Source organism: Dromiciops gliroides, chromosome 1, assembly GCF_019393635.1.
Source record: "Dromiciops gliroides isolate mDroGli1 chromosome 1, mDroGli1.pri, whole genome shotgun sequence".
Lineage (NCBI taxonomy): Eukaryota > Metazoa > Chordata > Mammalia > Microbiotheria > Microbiotheriidae > Dromiciops > Dromiciops gliroides.
In genome coordinates, this window is record NC_057861.1 from 42,797,146 (window position 1) to 42,815,328 (window position 18,183).

An 18,183-nucleotide genomic window follows, 5' to 3' on the forward strand; every position below is an offset into this window, starting at 1 on the left:
TTTTTTTGTTTTTGGTTTTGGTTTTTGGTTGGTGAGGCAATTGGGGTTAAGTGACTTGCCCAGGGTCATACAGCTCGTAAGTGTCAAGTGTCTGAGGCTGGATTTGAACTCAGGTCCTCCTAACTCCAGGGCCGGTGCTATATCCACTGCCCCACCTAGCTGCCGCCGGCCCCCCCCCCCCATCTCTTGTAGATGCCCCCAACCTGAGCCTCTATCTAGGCTTGCTCCAATCTGGTGTAGACCCAGCTCCTCACCTCTGTGGCTTGTTGGGATCTATCTGTTAAAATGATAGTGCCTGGGCAGCTACATGGCGCAGTGGATAGAGCACCGGCCCTGGAGTCAGGAGGACCTGAGTTCAAATACAGTCTCAGACACTTAACACTTACTAGCTGTGTGACCTTGGGCAAGTCACTTAACCCAATTGCCTCACTAAAATTAAAAAAAAAAATTAAAATGATAGTGTCTACTAGATACATAGATACAAAAACAAATCTGAAAAGCGATTCCTGCCCTCAGGGAGTTTATAGTTTGCTTTACCTTGGGGATTATTACGGCCTGGAAAGAGATAAACATTTGAAGGGGGTGTGGGGGGGGCTGTTAGGAAAGACTTCCTGCAGGGGTTTCCCTTGGGCTCTGCCTTGAAGGGAGCTGGAGTGTGCAGGGGAGGAAACATGCACTGATTAAGCTCCTGCTGTGTGCTAAATATCAGCTCCTTTAATAGCTAGAAGCAGAGGGGAAGGAGGTGGTGGGAGTTGGAGCCCTGAGTGTAGCACGTAGGTTGGCATGTAGAGTACGTGAACGGGTTTGCCTTGAAAAGCAAAAATGAGAATGGGCTTGGCTGAATTTCTCAGAACCTCAGGTGACATTTTGGTTGGTCGCCCCAGCTCTGGGAGGTTGGATGGGGAACAAAGGAGTGTCGTCTTCTCCTGAGTGGGTAAATCACGTTTCCAAAGAGGAGGGAATGGAGGTCTCATAGACTTCCAGCTCAGGAACTGCTGCCTTCCTTTAGAACCAACCAACAAGCATTTATTAAGTTCCTACTGTACGCTAAACACAGCCCTAAATTCGAGAGTACAGAAAAGGGAGTCGGGGTGAAGATTCCTTTACCCCTCCTTCAGCCCTCTCATTTCCCCTCCCCTGCCATCCCAGTTGCACAGAGGTGGTCTAGACTGACTTAAGTAAACTTGACTAGGCTTGAAAATGGGGACAATAATACTTGATATGGTGGAACTACCTCCCAGGCTTGTTGTGATGTGACAGTCCATTGAACCATTAACTGCTCCTTAGAAAAAGGGTCCTGCGCCGATTCTGAGTGGGCCTGAGCAGGGCCCCACAGGATCCATCCCACGTCCTGGGCTCTTGCTTCCTCCATGAGACAGGGGCTGCTTTCTCTGGCTGGTGTTGCTGCCTGCAGGGCCTGGATCCTTCTTGTTCCTTTGGGAGAAGGGACTTTTCCATACCCTGTCCCCCCCTTTGCCTCTCTCTTGCATACCCTTTGAGTTAACCTCCATATCCCCTCCGGGAATGTATTGTTCTCCTAGGTCCCTGCTGGCTGCCTCTCCTTCACACACACGCAGATACCCTCCTCTGTGAGTCCACAGCATAAGTAGCGTCTCTTTACCTGCCCCACTGGTGCCCAAACATGTTGGGCGAGGTGGAGTCTGTGCCCCTGCCCACTGGGAGGCACGAGTCCAAACCTGAAGCAGTGGCAGAGTTCTCTCCCTCCAGCCTGGGAACCATAGCTCTTGTCCCTGCCCACCCCCATCAGCCTCTACCTGGTCCCAGGGAAAAGGCACCTGTGGTTTCGGGAATGTGGAACACTGTAGAATATTGCTCCATAGCCCAAGCCAAGCCCCCCTGTTCATGAAGGGGAGGAAGGAAGAGGGAGAAAAAAGAAAGGACGACAGTCAGGCAAGGAAGATGGGACAGGAGGGTTTGGGCCCTCTCTGGCCCATCCATCCTTCTGTGCACACAAAAGCCTGCTAGGGTGGCCAGGAGTGGGGCTGGCAGGGCTGGGGGACAAAGTTCCCAAGGGGAAACTTGGGGGGCCCTGGAATCTTCCATGGGACGGGGGGATAGGGAGAAGCAGGGCAGGGGCAGTCATCACCCTGCACGGGCAGGACAGGGCAGTTATTCCTTCCCTCAGGCCTCTTCAGCTGCTCAGAATCACTGGGCAGGGGAACAGGCTGGCACGGTGGGGCTGGGGTAGCAGGGAGAAGGGTAGGTATAGGCACGACTCCCCTTGGAAAGCCAAGTGGCCAGTCTACGGCCGGGTGCGTGCTTGGGCCAGCCACTGGTTTCTTTCAGTCCCCTGTCCTCAGAACCGGGTTTCTCTCTGACTGGTGGGTTGGGCTTAGGAGTGAGTACCCATAGGGACCTCACCTGGGGTTCCCTCCTTTCTCCACCAGTGGGCTCCTCCAGTTCCCAGAGCTCGGGTGGCTCCTTCAGCAGCCGCCACCTGATCCCTGGCATGGGAGGTGAGGCGGCGGAGGCCCCGACCAATCTGCGCTGCTACGGCTTCACTGACCCCATCACTGCCAACCTGGAGGGGGCTGTCACCTTCGAGGCCCCTGACCTGCCTGAGGAGACACTCATGGAGGTGAGGCAGCAACCCACGGGTTAACCCCAAGCGCTCCCATGTGAGTGGGTGGGGGGTGGGGAGGATGATTCACCTTGAAGGAAGAAAGGGAAGAAAGGGGAGAGAGGGGAGAGAAAATGCTTAATTTAGAACAAGCTGCTCTGGCTGGATTCCGCCTGAAATTCTCATCTTCCCTGTCCAGCAGCTTTCTCCCTGGGAGGGAGGGAGGGAGTATTTTTATCCATCCTGCCCGATCTGTCTAATCCTGTATTTGGGGGGAGGGGAGGGAGAGACCAGGCCCAAGGGCATTCACAGTATGAGAGGAAGGCGAGGCCTGCCTCCCTAGGCTTGTCTGGGATAAATATGGGAGTTGTTCAGGCCCGGGAGCCCAAATATTCTCTCCCCCTGTGCCTTGCTTATTACTTCATTAACAAGTGGGAGGAGGGTTAGTGATAGAAGCAGGTACATTTCAGCATGTCTGTGGCCTTGGCAAAGGGTAGTCGATGCCCCCAGTCTTTACCGAGCTTCCTCCCCATGTTGTTTGGTGGAACTAGCCCAGTTATTTACTATGTACCCCTGGTCAAGTAAGTGACTTCCCCAAGCTCATCCTTCCCCAGTCAAATCAGGTTTCCTCAGGAAAGCCGGGTAGACCTTGGCCAATCCCCACAGGTGTGTGATTGCTAGATCCCCATACTTAGGCCAGCCACTGATTTCTTCAGCTTGCGTTCTTTCATCCCCACAGTCCAGTTTCTCCCTGTCCCAAGAGCCTGGCTTAGTTTAGAAAGGCAACCCTTAGAGCCTGAGCTTTAGTTTCCCCTGTAGGTAAAACAGAAGGCAACGATGATACACTTGTCTGCCTTTGTGGGGCTCTTGGGAAGAAAGCCGTAAAGGGCTATAGAAGTGGGAGTTGGGACGGTGTTAACTCTCACCTCCCAGATTTAGAAGCCAAAAAACAGGAAGGAAAAGCCTGGCTAATCTTCAGGGGTCTGATTGACCTGTGGATAATCTGTGCCCTCCCTGTTCATCAGCCCCAGCCCACCTCCATGGAGGGAAACTGATCAAGTATTAAGTACCTACAGTGTGCCAGGGACTGTGCCTAGGCCCTTGGAGATGGATGTACAAAAGAACACCATCCTTTCTTTCAAGGAGGGCCTGTGCTAAGTGCCAGACAAAACGAACTCTGATTTGGGGGGTGGGAGGGATAGCGAATGAGAACACATTCACACATGCAAGTGCGTGCAGACTCTTGCTCAGCAGAGAACACAGTAGTTTGGGAGGGGGGAATTGGGAAGGATTTCATATAGAAAGTGATGCTTCGGCCTGTCTTAAAAGGAAGCAAGGGGGGGCGGCTAGGTGGCGCAGTGGATAAAGCACCGGCCCTGGATTCAGGAGGACCTGAGTTCAAATCCGGCCTCAGACACTTGACACTTAACTAGCTGTGTGACCCTGGGCAAGTCACTTAAGCCCCATTGCCCCGCCAAAAAAAAGGAAGCAAGGAAGGCCAAGGGAAGCAGGGAGAGCACATTCCCCTGCTATGGGAGGATTCCCGTTGGTTTCTTCGCTGGGCCAATGCGTCAGCCTCCCTCCCATTGGTTTCCCTGGGGTCAGGAGTCCCTGTACAATACAGGATAGCGTTTTGGATTTGGCGCAAGGAGGGATGTCTGAGGAAGAAGGGCTTGGGAGGGAGGTGTTTCTGGGCCCCCCTCCCCACCTTCCTCCTGAGTTCTGTCCCTCTTCTCTTTGCAGCAAGAACACACAGACATTCTCCGCAGCCTCCGGTTCACGCTGGCCTTTGTTCACTGTGTCATGGAGATGGCCTCCGCCAAGGGCAGCACCGGCGAGATGGGCAGCTCCGTGGCCTCCGAATACCAGCTGCAGGAGAGCATCGTGGCCGACCAGATCAGCTTGCTGAGCCGGGAGTGGAGGTCAGAGGTCCTGGGGCACAGGGTGTTTGGATTTCCCCAGAGCAGGCAGGCAGTTCTCTCTCCCCACATGCCCAGCCACTGGTGCAGCCTTGGACTGGGCAGCAAGGAGGGACTTGGGCTTACTCGGCACGTTCTTTGTTTCCCCCTCAGTTATGCCGAACAGCTGGTGTTATACCTGAAGGTGGCAGAGCTGCTCTCCTCTGGCCTTCAGACAGCTATCGAGCAGATCAAAGCTGGGAGACTCTGCCTGTCATCCACTGTCAAGCAAAGTAAGATCACTCTCATGGGGGGGCGGGTTTGGGGTAAACAGATGAGTGATGAGGACATTGGCGATACATACAGACTCCGCACATTATAAGATTATAGGACCTCAGAGGCCCATCCCATTCAACCCTTTTGAATTACAGATGGGGGAAACTGAGGCTCAGGGAGATACCATCCCTTAAGGTCATATATAGAGTGGGAGAGGCCCCATCTTTCCACTTCTCAAATGTGGAAACTAAGTCCTAGGGATTCAGGTAAGTAGGTAGCGTCTGAGGTTGGATACCCACAAGGAAGGGTATACACAGGGACCCAAAGGAAGGGCAGCCACCCAGAAAAGTGTGCACACAGAAGTCCCTTGCATACCTTAGTGGGTTGAGGTCAATCAGAGAAGGGGCTCTGCTTTCTGTGAAGCTCTGGGTGCAAGAGAGAAATCAGAGGCTACTACTAGTGCATCGGCTCTGGATTCTCTCACAGCAACGCTTTTTTAGCTATTACAACCTCCAGGGCCTGAACTCCTTTCATGTGTCTCCATCACACCATCTGCTCTCAGCACTCTGGCAGGGCATATTGAGTCAAAACCTTTCCCAAGCGCGTGTGCGCACACACACACTCACTCACCTATGCCCATGTTCCCTCCCTCCTGCAACATAGGGGGGCATCTAGCAAAGAGGGGTTAGCATCGCCTTCCTCTGCAAGGACCAAGGGCAGAAGAGACTCCAGCCCACCTTGGGAGGGTGATCCCCAGAGGGGGAAAGGATGTGCTCTGTCCAGGGCCTTGGGCTGACCTCACCCTCTGTCTACTTGGCTGCAGTCGTGCGGAAACTGAATGAGCTTTACAAGTCGAGCGTGTCCTCCTGTCATTGCCTGAACCTGCAGCTGCAGAAGTTTTTTCTGGATAAGCAGAGGCTCATGGACCGAATCAACAGCATCACGGCTGAGAAGTTGATCTTCAACTATGCCGTGCAGATGGTACGGGGCTCCCAGCCCTGGGCATGTCTTCCCTTCACCCCAAATCCAGGCTTCTGCTACTCTGGCTGGACTCAATACCCATGGGAGAGAGAAAGGGTTTCCAACAGTTATGGGTTCCTAGATGTAGAGATAGAAACTGAGGCCCCAGGAGGCTCCAGATTTGTGTCCAGGCCCCCTGGCTGACCTGAGTCAGTGGACCCTGTTGCCTCCCTGTAACATACAACAAAGTATCCCAAAAGTCAGCATGAAGCTTGCATACCTGCCAGGTAACTCCAGGCATAGAAAATCCTTCCCATGACGAAGATCAGCAACACCTGGGACCTTAGTCTTTTTGTTTTATTGGGGTTAAGTGACTTGCCTAGGGTCACACAGCTAGTTAAGTATCTGAGGCCAGATTTGAACTCAGGTCCTCCTGACTCCAGCCAGGGCCAGTGGTCTATCCACTGCGCCACCTAGCTGCCCCCTGAGACCTTAGTCTTAAAGAAGCCAGGATGCTGAGAAGTTTGGCCATCTCTTTGCTCTGGGTCTCACAACCCATATGTGTTTGAGGCTGGGTTTTGTTTTGTTTTTCCCCAAGTATGGCTGTGTCTCCACTATGCCCCTCTGCCTTCTTCCTCTCTCTGTGTCTGGCTGGGCCCAGGAGTCCTCCAGAGCACAGAAGTACATTCCTTCATAGGTCCTCTTAGGTTACTTAGAGGAACATCCATGCCCTAAGAGGCAGTTGTAAGACTCTTACAGAGAACATGTTAACTGACCTGTATGGGCAGAGGTCCAGTCTCTCTCCTAATCATCCAGCTTTCCCCTTGAAGACCTTCCAGTGATGGGAAGCTCACCACCCCTTTCAGCAGACTATTCCTGTATATATGATTTGAGCCTGGCCTCACTGCTGGGACAGTGAGACGATGGCTCTGGTGCTGAGAGTCTAGGGAGAGGCCCTCAGGATTTTCAGAAGGAAGTTTGGGAAGGCTGCCTGCAGGGGAAGGGAGGGGAGAGGAACAGTTGGGTGGAGAGCAAATGAGGAGAGCCGATTCCTCAGTGCCTGGTTCCTCACCTCCCCTCCGTAGGTGCGCTCTGCGGCCCTGGACGAGATGTTCCACCACCGCGAGGACTGCGTGCAGCGCTACCACAAGGCCTTGTTGCTCATGGAGGGCCTCCAGCAGATCCTCACAGAACAGGGGGATGTTGAGAACATCAATAAATGTGAGTTGAGCAGCACCATGGTGCTGGCCATGGGCAAACCCTGACAAGCCCCTCTTTTAACTGAGATGAGGACACTATCCCAGAGAAGCTTAGGGAGGCAGGATTTGAACCTAGACCTCCAAATTCAGTGCCTTGTCCACTATGGCATTACTGTCTTCCCAGGGTGATCCACAGACTCTAGATGCTTTTTTTTTTTGGTGAGGCAATGGAGGGTTAAGTGACTTGCCCAGGGTCACATAGCTAATAAGTGTCAAGTGTCTGAGGCCAGATTTGAACTCAGGTCTTCCTGGATCTAGGGTTGGTGCTTTATCCACTGCACCCCCTAGCTGCCCCCAATCCACAGACTCTACAAAGGGAAGGAAAGGCTGAGACCGGAGGTAAGGGAAGGAGAGAGCCAGGCAAGCCCTGCCCAGTTTTCTTGGAATAGATCATATAATTAAATCTGGAAGGTGGACATCTGAGGTCACAAAGTAAGTGACCATCCTTTTCCACCTGCACCATATTTTGGCTCCCATTCTAACGAGGGAGTACATGATCTCCCTTTTAGGGAATATACTGTGGTAAACCTACCTGTCCCTTTGGGCCCTCAGTTCCCCTCCTCGTGGCCTCTGGGTATGAAATGTCTTGGCCCTGTATTCCCTTTAGCCCACCCCACTCCCCCTTTTTTCTTCAACCTCTGTGGGGAGTCTTCACTCTCTCCTTTCTTCCCCCCCAATCCCAGGCAAGATGTGTATAGAGCGGAGACTCTCGGCCCTGCTGTCTGGCATTTGTGCCTAAGCCCCCCGTGCAGCTTCTCTTGCCCACCCACCAGCCTTTTATGCTTCACGGGACAGCCGTCCGCCCACCCACCAACTGTGGGTCAGTTCCTGGCAGCCGCGTGGGCAGCAGCATCATGTCTGCAGTCTTGGCCAGACAGACTTGTCAGGACAAAGGTTGTTGGATCCGTCTCCGAGAATCCACATCCAGGTTTTGCAGCCCTGTGTGACCTCTGCCTCTCTCCCAGGAACAGAGCAAAGGAGATGAGAAGAGACTACAGTCAGTCCCAGCTCGCTCAGCCACCCAGAAATAGGGGAGGCCTTTCTCTCCCCAGGGGGGAGACCACAGGACTTTTGTCCCCATTATCCCTTGTCCTTTGAAGAGAGTCAAGCTGCTACATAATTAACTCTTACCATTTCCAGGGGTCGGGCCCCTCCATTGCTCTGTCCGTTGCAGGCAGTGGACACGGGGACACAAGGAGGGGACCCCAAGCATGAAACCCTGACACCAGGCCAGTTATTCCCTCTTCCCATCCCCACCCCCACTCTCCCTGCTTTCTCTGCCAGTCAATCACTTTTCCGAGATGGTTCTGCCCTGACCTGGCACGCCAGCAAGCAAACTACCTGCGGATGGCCAGAGCTAGAGCCAGCCGACCGGTGGGGTGGGGACTCCTCCCCCTCCCCCCCCAACTTTTCGCCTCAAGAACTCGGATGATTTTTGTGTGCTGGATCTCTTTAACGCCAAAATGTGCATATTCTTAGCGGCTTCATCCTCAACATGCTCAAATGAGCCCAGATGAAAATGCACGTCATCTCTTGCTTTTAATCTGACTTTAAGGGGGATTTAAAAATTAAAAAAAAAAAGCCCCATAGCCAACCCACACTAGCTTTGTGAATCGGAAGGAGCACTTTACACGCCGTGGTTGGAGAGGAAGACCTTTGATCACCTCTCAGGTTCCCCACAACCATACTGACTGCTACAAAAAACTGTCCTCCCCCTTCTCCCCTCACACCCCCAGTTACTATATTGCACTACAAGCGTGTATATATATATATATATAAGTACGTGTGTGTGAGTGTGTGTATGTTGTGTGTATTTAACGGAACTGTATCCTGTACTTGTGATGGAAACAACAGATGCAGCACCGCATTGTGCCAGCTTGGGACCTGCCGTTCCAAGAGAAGAGATACAGTCTTTTTAATTTAATGTTCTTTTAAGGACAGACAGTATGAATATAAAGCCTCCAGGCTTTCTAATTTCAGAACAGACGTTGAAAAATCTCACACACTTCAGACCTAAAAAAAAAGTGTTTCTTTTTAAAGAAAAAAAAAACTTTATATATAGAGAGTTTTGGTTTTCTTTTTGTTGTGGAAGGGTGGGGTGGGGCTTGGGTGTGTGGGTGATTGTGTGATTGTGTGAGGGAAAGCTCAGTGTTGCTTTTCTGATAATGATGCCATGGGTGAATGCCTGGTTGCTTGCTTTGCTTTGTGTGATCGGCGCTGGGGTCTGATTGGCCGTCAGGTCTTCTCTGACTGAACACAGGGTCCTGGCCAGCAGTATTGTGTGAGCCCCGTGAAGGAGTGACACATTCACACCATGGGCCTCCAGAAGTGGGTATGTGGGAGGGAGTGGTGTGAAAGACCACCTCTTTCCCAAGTGAGCCCTCACTAGGTGACTAGTGACTCCCCAGACAGAGCAGTGTGGGTTGCCATTAAAAAACATATGCAAAAAACCTCCCCAAAGCTTATGTTTGGCCCTAACATTCAACAAGGGGACCTTCCTGCCCTGCTTCCCAGGAATGTATTCCGGGGGGGCCCCATCAACTTCCAGAGGTCTTTGGCAGACGGTTAAAAGGGGCCCTGTGGTCACAGCCCAGCTCTCCTGCCTTCCCCCAACCCCCTTGAGTCCAGTTTCTTGAAGAACCCCTATCTAGGGCACGTAGTGGGTACTTTCCCCACAAGCCTGAAAGGCGGTGGATAGCGTCTCCCCAGGAGTCTCCAACTCAGGTAACAGGGCCCTGTTGTGTGCTTGAGAAGAGAAAACCGTGTGAGTTGGTCATCCTGGAATCCATCTCTCATCTGTGATTCAAGTTATGTATTGAATGTATCGCAAGGGTCCCAATTCAACCTTCCTATAGACTCATTGCCTTTCCCCCACAAGTGGTTTACAACAAATTTTTTATATATACACACATACATACATGCATATATGTATATAGAAGATTCACATAGGTGTGTATGTATATATACACAGATGTATGTACACACATACATTTTTTCTCAATACTTGAAATTGCCACTGCTTGGAATTAAGATGGGGAGTGGGGAGGATGCGCTATTTCTTTGCCATAACCTTGGCAACATTTTCACCATGAGTGCATGTAGTGTGTTAATTAACTTTCCCTGCTGATTAGCAATTTCTTGCTTTGTAGTCCATGATGGAATGCAAACAAATCTCAACAGCAAAACCCCAAGATTGTTGCTGACATCCTCCATGTTCCAGAGTTGTGTCTGTGGCCACATTTGTGTGTTGTTACTAGTGTCTTAATAGGTTTTAAGAGCCCTCGGACTAACGAATGCATAGCTTCAGGATTGCGTGGAAAAGACATCCTGTTAGTTTTCACGGTAATTAATGCTTGATATGTGTGGTGTGTGTTTTTTTTTTAAGGTTCTGTTTGTGTGACCCCGCCCCCCCTTTTTTTTTCCTTTAAATTGTGTAATATCAATTTAAGTAAATAAAATGATTTGAAATTGTTGGAGACTTGTGTTTTTTAAGATGTAATGACTCGGGGCGGCTAGGTGGCGCAGTGGATAAAGCACCGGCCCTGGATTCAGGAATACCCGAGTTCAAATCTGGCCTCAGACACTTGACACTTACTGGCTGTGTGACCTTGGGCAAGTCACCTAACCCCCATTGCCCTGCCCCCTCCCCCCCCCCAAAAAATGTAATGACTCAAATTCCACCTTACCTGTGTGACTTAAGGCAAGTTATCTTTACCGGTGGTGAGGTGCATAGAGTGCCAGGCCCAAAGTCAGGAAGACTCATCTTCCTGATTTCAAATCTGGCTTCAGACATTTACTAGCTGAAGTGGAAAAGGAAATGGCAAACCACTCCAGTATCTTTGCTAAGAAAACCCTAAATGGGGTCAGACACAACTGAAATCACTGAACAATAATACATAACCAGCCCTCATCTCTACTGAGCCTCTCTTAAGGTAGGTGGCTCAGTGACTAGAAGGCTGGGCTTGGAGTCAAGAAGAACAGAGTTTAAATCCATCCTCAGCTTTGTGACCTTGGGCAAGTCACCAACTGCTAGATACCTCCACCAGGATTAAACCAGCCTTTCCTCCTAAACTCCCTCTTTTTGGGGGGTTTTTTGTTTGTTTTTTTGAGGGGCAATGGGGGTTAAGTGACTTGCCCAGGGTCACACAGCTAGTAAGTGTCAAGTGTCTGAGGCCGGATTTGAACTCAGGTCCTCCTGAATCCAGGGCTGGTGCTTTATCCACTGCGCCACCTAGCTGCCCTAAACTCCCTCTTAATGTAGAGGATACTACATCCTTCCAGCACCTGGCCTTAAAGCCTGGAGTTGTCCTTTTATGGGTTAAGTGACTTGCCCAGGGTCACACAGCTAGTAAGTATCAAGTGTCTAAGGCCAGATTTGAACTCGGGTCCTCCTGAATCCAGGGCCGGTGCCACCTAGCTGCCCCTGGAGTCATTCTTGGCTCTTGGCTCTTGGCTCTCATTCCAGGGCCGGTGCTCTATCCATTGTGCCACCCAGCTGCTCCCCCCAAAAAAGTGATTTTTCTAATGCCTACAAAGATTGAACCAGATACTCTTACTACATAAACTTCAATGGTTCCCTATTACCTCTAGTATAAAATAAAAACTGCATTTAGAGGTCTTCCCAATGTGTCTTTCTCAGGTACAGCCATACTTGCTGCTTGCTTATGTGATGCCCTTCTCCCATCTCTGTTTTGGCTCTCTGGTGACTCTGCTTCCTCTCCTCCACCTCCCTTCAAGACTCCACTCACCAGGAGGCCTTTCCCCCTCAGACCCACTTCTGCCAGGGCCTCTCGTTCCAATCTGCCTTTCTACGGAAGACATAACTGCATACCTCATTGTGCACATGTCACCTCCACTATAAGCTCCTTGAGAACAGGAACCCTGCTTTCTCCCTCTCCTTTGTGCCCCTGACTTTGGGGCACAAATGCTTATTGATTGATTGGTTGTTCCCTCGGTATAATGTAGGCTCCCTGGGGACAGGAACTATCTTATTCATGGTGTCTGGCACATAGTAGGTACCTAATAAGTGTTCAATGATTCATTGTTCATTGATTCAATGTTCATTGATTCATCTCTGTTGAAGTTCTGCCCTTCAAAGCCCAGGCCCAATGCCCCTTCCTTCCCTCCCTTTGTTTCTTTTTTTTTTTTTTTTGGTCTGTTTTGCTCCCTTTGGTTCACTGCATCTTCCCCTGCTCCCCAATTCCTTTGCCTGGGTCTCAAAGGCTGGTTCTGAAATTGTTTTCTCAAGAAAACAAACCCTTTTAGACGTTCGACCCTGCCTTGCCTTCAAGAAATCGGCTTTGAACCCTTGAGTCTGTCCCTTGAGGAGAGAAGAATTCCATGTTTGTTTTCTTTTTATTCTGAACTCTGATCCCCTAGCCTGCACCCTCCCTGTGCCTCCCCATCATTCCAAAGTGTTTGCTAAAAAGTGCTGACCTGGATGGTTCCACAAGCCTGACGTTTGTCTGGAAGTCAATGATCCCAGACAGCAGGTCACTCGTTCTTAACTATTTTGCCTTGTGAGGAAGGACCTTACCTGTCTGTTCCATCTCTGCCCTCCCCATCCTGTGTCAAGTGTTAAAACCTGAGGCCAGGTGCCCCCCTGGACCACTGCCTTAGGATTTTTCTGGTGGGAGCTTGGCCCTGGGAGTAGAGTGCCCCCACCTACCTGGGTAGCTTCAGAAAGTTAGCACAGACCAAGCTCCCATCCCAAACGGAGACTGTCACTACCAATAGGTGTCCTTGGTACTAAGACTTGAGCACAGAATCTTCAGGCAGGGCCTGAAGATGACTGTGAATCCTAAAATGGGACCACAAGTAGCTGAGCACTGGAGTCTCCATCAGGGGCTCCCACCTCCTGCTCATAGTGACCCTGGCTGGGGATGAAGCTGGCTCTGGGTTTGGGTGCATTCCTGGGTTAAAGCCCAAAGGGATTTATTTGCCACCTCCACCTATTGCTCCTAGGGCCAAACAGCATAAGTCTTATCCCTCTGATACATGCTATTTTTTTTTGTGGGGCAATGGGGATTAAGTGACTTGCCCAGGGTCACACAGCTAGTGTCAAGTGTCTGAGGCCGGATTTGAACTCAGGTCCTCCTGAATCCAGGACCGGTGCTTTATCCACTGTGCCACCTAGCTGCCCCCGATACATGCTCTTAAAATAGCTGAAGGCAGGCATCATCATAGCCTCTCCTTGGGCCCCCCAGTTCTATCTTCTCCAGGATAAAAATTGTGACCCAGCCCTTCACCAACCTGCTTACTCTCTGCTGGATGCTTTCTGCCTAATCAACATCAGACTCAGGATTAGAGTCTGAATCTAGATCTAGGCCAAGGGCCAAGTTAGGGTCACGGTCAAGGTAAGAGTCGAGGTCAAGTCGAGGCTTGGGTCAGACTCTTAAGTCTAGCTCCATCTAGCCTAGGTCAAGAATAGTGTCAAGGTCCAGATGAAATTCTAGGTCAGGATCTAGATCAAGTTTAGGTCAGGATCTGGGTCTAGGTCTATCTAGCCTAGGTCAAGGATGGCATCATAGTCTAGACAAAATTCTAATTCCTTCTTTTTTTTTCTTTTTCCGGGGCAATGAGGGTTAAGTGACTTGCCCAGGATCACACAGCTAGTAAGTGTCAAGTGTCTGAGGCTGGATTTGAACTCAGGTCCTCCTGAATCCAGGGTCGGTGCTTTATCCACTGCGCCACCTAGCTGCCCATCTGGACAAAATTCTAGATCAGGATCTAGATAAAGGTCTAGATCTGTGTCTGGGTCCAGGTCTATCTAGCCTAGGTCAAGGATCACGTCAGAGTCCAGACAAACATCTAGATCAGGATCTAGATCAAGGTCCAGATCAGGTTCTAGATGAGATTCTGTGTCTAAGTCAGAGGCTTGGATCAGCTTGAATAAGTAAGCCTGAAAGAATTGTGCAATGGGATGGATGTGAGGAGGGAATCTCTCACTGGAGACTTGGGGTGTGTAAGACAAAAGGGGGAGGAGGCTTTGATTTAACAGGAAGCTCTATCAGCAGTTTATACATCTGTGCTTGGGTTATTCAGCCATGGCTGTATGAATGTTCTGGTTTCCGGTTTAATCTCTTGTGGGCTGCTAGTGGAGCAGGGGGAGCAGCATCTGCAGGGCTTGGTCTATGCCCATGGTCAGTCCTGGGAAAAGACATGCTAGTGGTCTCTATCTGCTGCCCTCCCCTCCTGCATAGCAGCTGGCCCAGCTGAACCGTTTTGGGTGGTGGTGTATGGGAGGGGCATTCTCATGCCTATCAGGGAATTAATTCATTCATTTATTCAATCAATCATTATTAAGCCCTACTATGTGCCAAGCTGTGTGGCCAGGGGTGGGAACAAACCACATTCCTCCCATGTTCTCACTTAGGGCCACCCTCCATTCCTTTGGGGTTTTGGTGGGTTTTTTTGGTTTTGGTTTTTTGGTGAGGCAATTGGGGTTAAGTGACTTGCCCAGGGCCACACAGCTAGTTAGGTGTCAAGTGTCTGAGGCCGGATTTGAACTCAGGTCCTCCTGACTCCAGGGCCAGTGCTCTATCCACTGTGCCACCTAGCTGCCCCCATTCCTTTGTGATCTAACCCTAAACGCCATCCGAGTGACACTAAGGGATCCTACTGCATGTCTCCCCACCAGACAACTGGGGTCTGGCTTGGGAGTCAGCAAAGCTGGGTTTTATCCCATCTCTGCCACCCGCTTGCTGTGTGACTTTGGGCAAATCCCTTTCCTTCTCTGGCCTGTTTTGCATTTGGAGCAGGAGTGAGAGGGCGATGAGCAAGCAGAGAGAAGCTCACCTGGGGTGCAACGTTTAGGGGATGCCACAGGACTCCAGGAGGTTTCTACAGTAATGACTCGATGCTGCAGGGGTTTGAAGGGCACAAGAGGGAGTTGTGTAGCCATGGGAAAACCATGCTCTGGGAATGGCACTGCCAGATGATGAGGGTGGGGCCCAGCTAGTAGTGGGGGTGTAGTCCTTGGTGCCCCCTAAATTTCTGAATGCTTGGGGCAAAGCCTCAGTCACTCCATCCTAGTTCCTGCTCTATCTCTCTGTAACACAAGAGGCTCTCTAGAGCGCAGCCTTTCCATACCAGGAGTCCCAGAAGTCCTTGACATCTATATAATGCCATCTAAGACACTTCATGAACGCAAAAGGGAAAGTCAATTACTCCCTTCCCTTCCCCCCAGAGCAAACCTTAAACCACCCTGGATATTCAGAAAGCAGTCTATTTCCTAAAATGCTGCAATTATGACCCAAAGTTTCCTTTAAACTATAGCTCTGCTCACCCTGGGGTTTCCCAGGTTATCTTTTCAGTTCAGATCTGGAGCCCTGGGACTCCTGAGTGCGCAGTAAGTCAGTTGTGGGACTGGCTTCCGTCCCAAAGGAGCCAAGAGCCCAGCCCGCAGACTTCAAAGAACCCTGGCGCCATGGAGGAAGTAAAAGGTTGGGGACTTTGAAAGCTTCAGTCCCAGGAGGGAGAGCTTCCACATTTAGCCTTTCTGAAATACATGAAAGTTTGTTTCCCTTGAAACAGGAAATTGAAAAATATTAACAGCAAAACAAAACAAACGAGGAGAAAAATTTAGGCTGTGAATAATAACCCCACCTCCAACCCCACCCACCCCTAGACTCAGCCTCCCAAGCCTTCCAAGTCTGGGGCTGACTGAAATTAAGCTGGGGAGGGTTTTTTTGGATTTTTTGATGGGGTGGGGGTAGGGTTGTGGTGGCTTATTTTTCTCTCCAAAGATTCCTTGGAAACAAGTCTTCCCATCCCTTCCCTCCTTCTAGCAGATAAAGTCATGAAGAGGCCATGTGCCAAGTCAGGCCAAGTCAGGCCAAATCATGCCAAGTCTGCCCCTAGGTAAGTCTCAATCTCTGAGGCCTCAAGTACAAGGAAGGAAGGAAGGAAGGAAGGGAAGGAGGGAGGGAGGGAGCAAGGGAGCAAGGAAGGAAGGAAGGAAGGAAGGGAAGGAGGGAGGGAGGGAGCAAGGGAGCAAGGAAGGAAGGAAGGAAGGAAGGAAGGAAGGAAGGAAGGAAGGAAGGAAGGAAGGAAGGAAGGAAGGAAGGAAGGGTGTCCATTAAACTACTGTGCTAAAATGGGGAGAGAATGGGAAAAAATCACAGGCCTCTTCCAAATTAAACAATGATGATTCTGGGTCTCCCAGAGACTGGTCGAGGCTGCCCACTGGCCCGGGCCAAGGACATAACCACTCTTAGGATCATAGAAGAAATCTCAGCAGTCATTCAGTCTAATCAGAAAATCTAAGTCACAAGGTCCCACATAAAGTGGGAGATTTGAGGCAGATTTGAACCCAAGCCCTCTGACTCCAGAGCTGGGGTTCTTTTCTTTCTTTTTTTTTCTTTTCTTTTTTTGTGGGACAATGAAGGTTAAGTGACTTGCCCAAGGTCACACAGCTAGTGTCAAGTGTCTGAGGTCACATTTGAACTCAGGTTCCCCTGAATCCAGGGCTGGTGCTTTATCCACTGCGCCACCTAGCTGCCCCCTGGAGTTCTTTTCATTGGACCACATTTATCTGCACTGATACCCTGGGATCAATTTGCCTCCTACAATATGCAGGATGAGAGGAGACATAAAACATTAGATAAATCAGGGTCCTCATTAGACTAAGAGCTCCTTGAGGGCAGGGACTGTCTTTTGCCTTTCTTTCTATCCCAGTTGCTCAGTATCCCCATTGCCTGGAACTTAGTTGGTGCTTAATAAATGCTTATCAAATAATTCCTGGAGCTTATATCTGATGGGGGAAGGGGGAAGCGGGGGGGGGGGGGGGGGGGGGATGCTGAATTCTAACTAGGGTGGGGTGAGAGAAGAGGAGTCCAAATGTAGAGGGTGTTGTCAGTACTTACCCTCCTTCAACAGGTGGAGACAAAAAATTAGCTGAAAGGCCGAGCTGCCAGGTGACCTCCTCCTCCCACAAGCCACGTGAGCTCCTCCTGGCTCCCATCCCACCCCTGGCACTGGCCCAAGAAGTGGCCTCCCCATTTCCCAGGGTCTGTCACCCCAGGGACCTTCTGTCCCAAGGTCCAACTCCTCCCCTTGCCCCCTCCCCTCACAGTTGATTTTGTCTCATAAAGTTGATTTGTGGGATACATTTCTCCCAGATCTCTCCCACAATCTGCCTCCTCCAGCTTCCTTTCATTTCTATTTTTCTTGGTATGAAAAAGAGATAGCTATATTTCAACCTCTTTGGTTTCCTTTGTAACCCTCTATTATTTTATGAATTTAAAAACATGATTCTGAGAAGGGGATCCATAAGATTCACTGGACTGCTAGAGGAGCACATGCCACAGAGAAGGTTAAGAAACTATGCCCCAGTTTCTAGAATGTTGCAATTGGAACTAGAGGAAGGATGTGAGTTCAAAACCTGCTTCTTCCAGTTGCTACCTATGTGACTATAAACTCTCTGGGCCTCAGCTTCCTTATCTGTAAAATGAGGGAATTGGACTTACATGGCCTCTGAGGTTGTTTCCAGCTCTAAGCCTGTAACCCCATGATCTGACCCTGCAGCCAAAAGCAGGATAGTTGTGAACTGATGAGACCTGGGATGTGAGCCCAATTATCTCAAGCTTCCCTCTCCTGGCAGGTGAACCTCCATTCCCAATTGGGCTGTAGGACACTGCCCTCTGGTGGCCAGAGGACATTTGAGTACCAGTTTCAAGGATTCAGATAAAAGTCTTTCCAATGATTTAGAATGGGAAGAAACTTTTTAGAGACCGTTTAATCTAACCTAAAACCCTTTCTTTTTTTTTTTTTTTAATTTGAAAATATGTTCTAGGGGCAGCTAGATGGCGCAGTGGATAGAGCACCAGCCCTGGATTCAGGAGGACCTGAGTTCAAATCCGTCCTCAGACACTTAACACTTACTAGCTGTGTGACCCTGGGCAAGTCACTTAATCCCAATTGCCTCACCAAAAAAAAAAAAAAAAAAAGAAAATATGTTCTAAATTTGGCAAACATCAATAAAACGAGCATTCCTATACAGACAGAACAGAAAACGAAGATCATACCTGAAACTACATATCTTTATTTCGTATAGCTTGGTTTTTAAAATGTGTATAAAAAAGTCAACATGTAACTTTCAAAGCTGTCCTGTTTATTTGTTATTCCTTCTTGCCCTTCCTTCTCTTCTCTCCTGTGCGTTTGAAAAACAAAATGCTTTGGTGACTCTCTTTTCTTTTTTCTTTTTGAT

At 50.0% G+C, this 18,183-nt stretch overlaps 1 protein-coding gene across 6 annotated transcripts in view; it reads left to right on the forward strand.

Annotated features, from left to right (window-relative positions):
- The window catches only part of ULK1 (unc-51 like autophagy activating kinase 1), a 56,411-nt gene extending 45,964 nt beyond the window's left edge, over nucleotides 1-10,447 (forward strand). For 4 of the 6 annotated variants that reach the window (XM_043979722.1, XM_043979725.1, XM_043979728.1 and 1 more), the window contains 7 exons: nucleotides 1,542-1,589; nucleotides 2,409-2,599; nucleotides 4,325-4,503; nucleotides 4,654-4,772; nucleotides 5,579-5,736; nucleotides 6,801-6,936; nucleotides 7,658-10,447. In XM_043979722.1, coding sequence (XP_043835657.1) covers nucleotides 1,542-1,589; nucleotides 2,409-2,599; nucleotides 4,325-4,503; nucleotides 4,654-4,772; nucleotides 5,579-5,736; nucleotides 6,801-6,936; nucleotides 7,658-7,713 — 887 coding nt within the window. In that variant the 3' untranslated portion in view covers nucleotides 7,714-10,447. The remainder of the gene's footprint in view (nucleotides 1-1,541; nucleotides 1,590-2,408; nucleotides 2,600-4,324; nucleotides 4,504-4,653; nucleotides 4,773-5,578; nucleotides 5,737-6,800; nucleotides 6,937-7,657) is intronic. The other 2 variants (XM_043979726.1, XM_043979727.1) reach the window with 1 other exon arrangement.
- The last annotated feature ends 7,736 nt before the right edge of the window (nucleotides 10,448-18,183 follow it).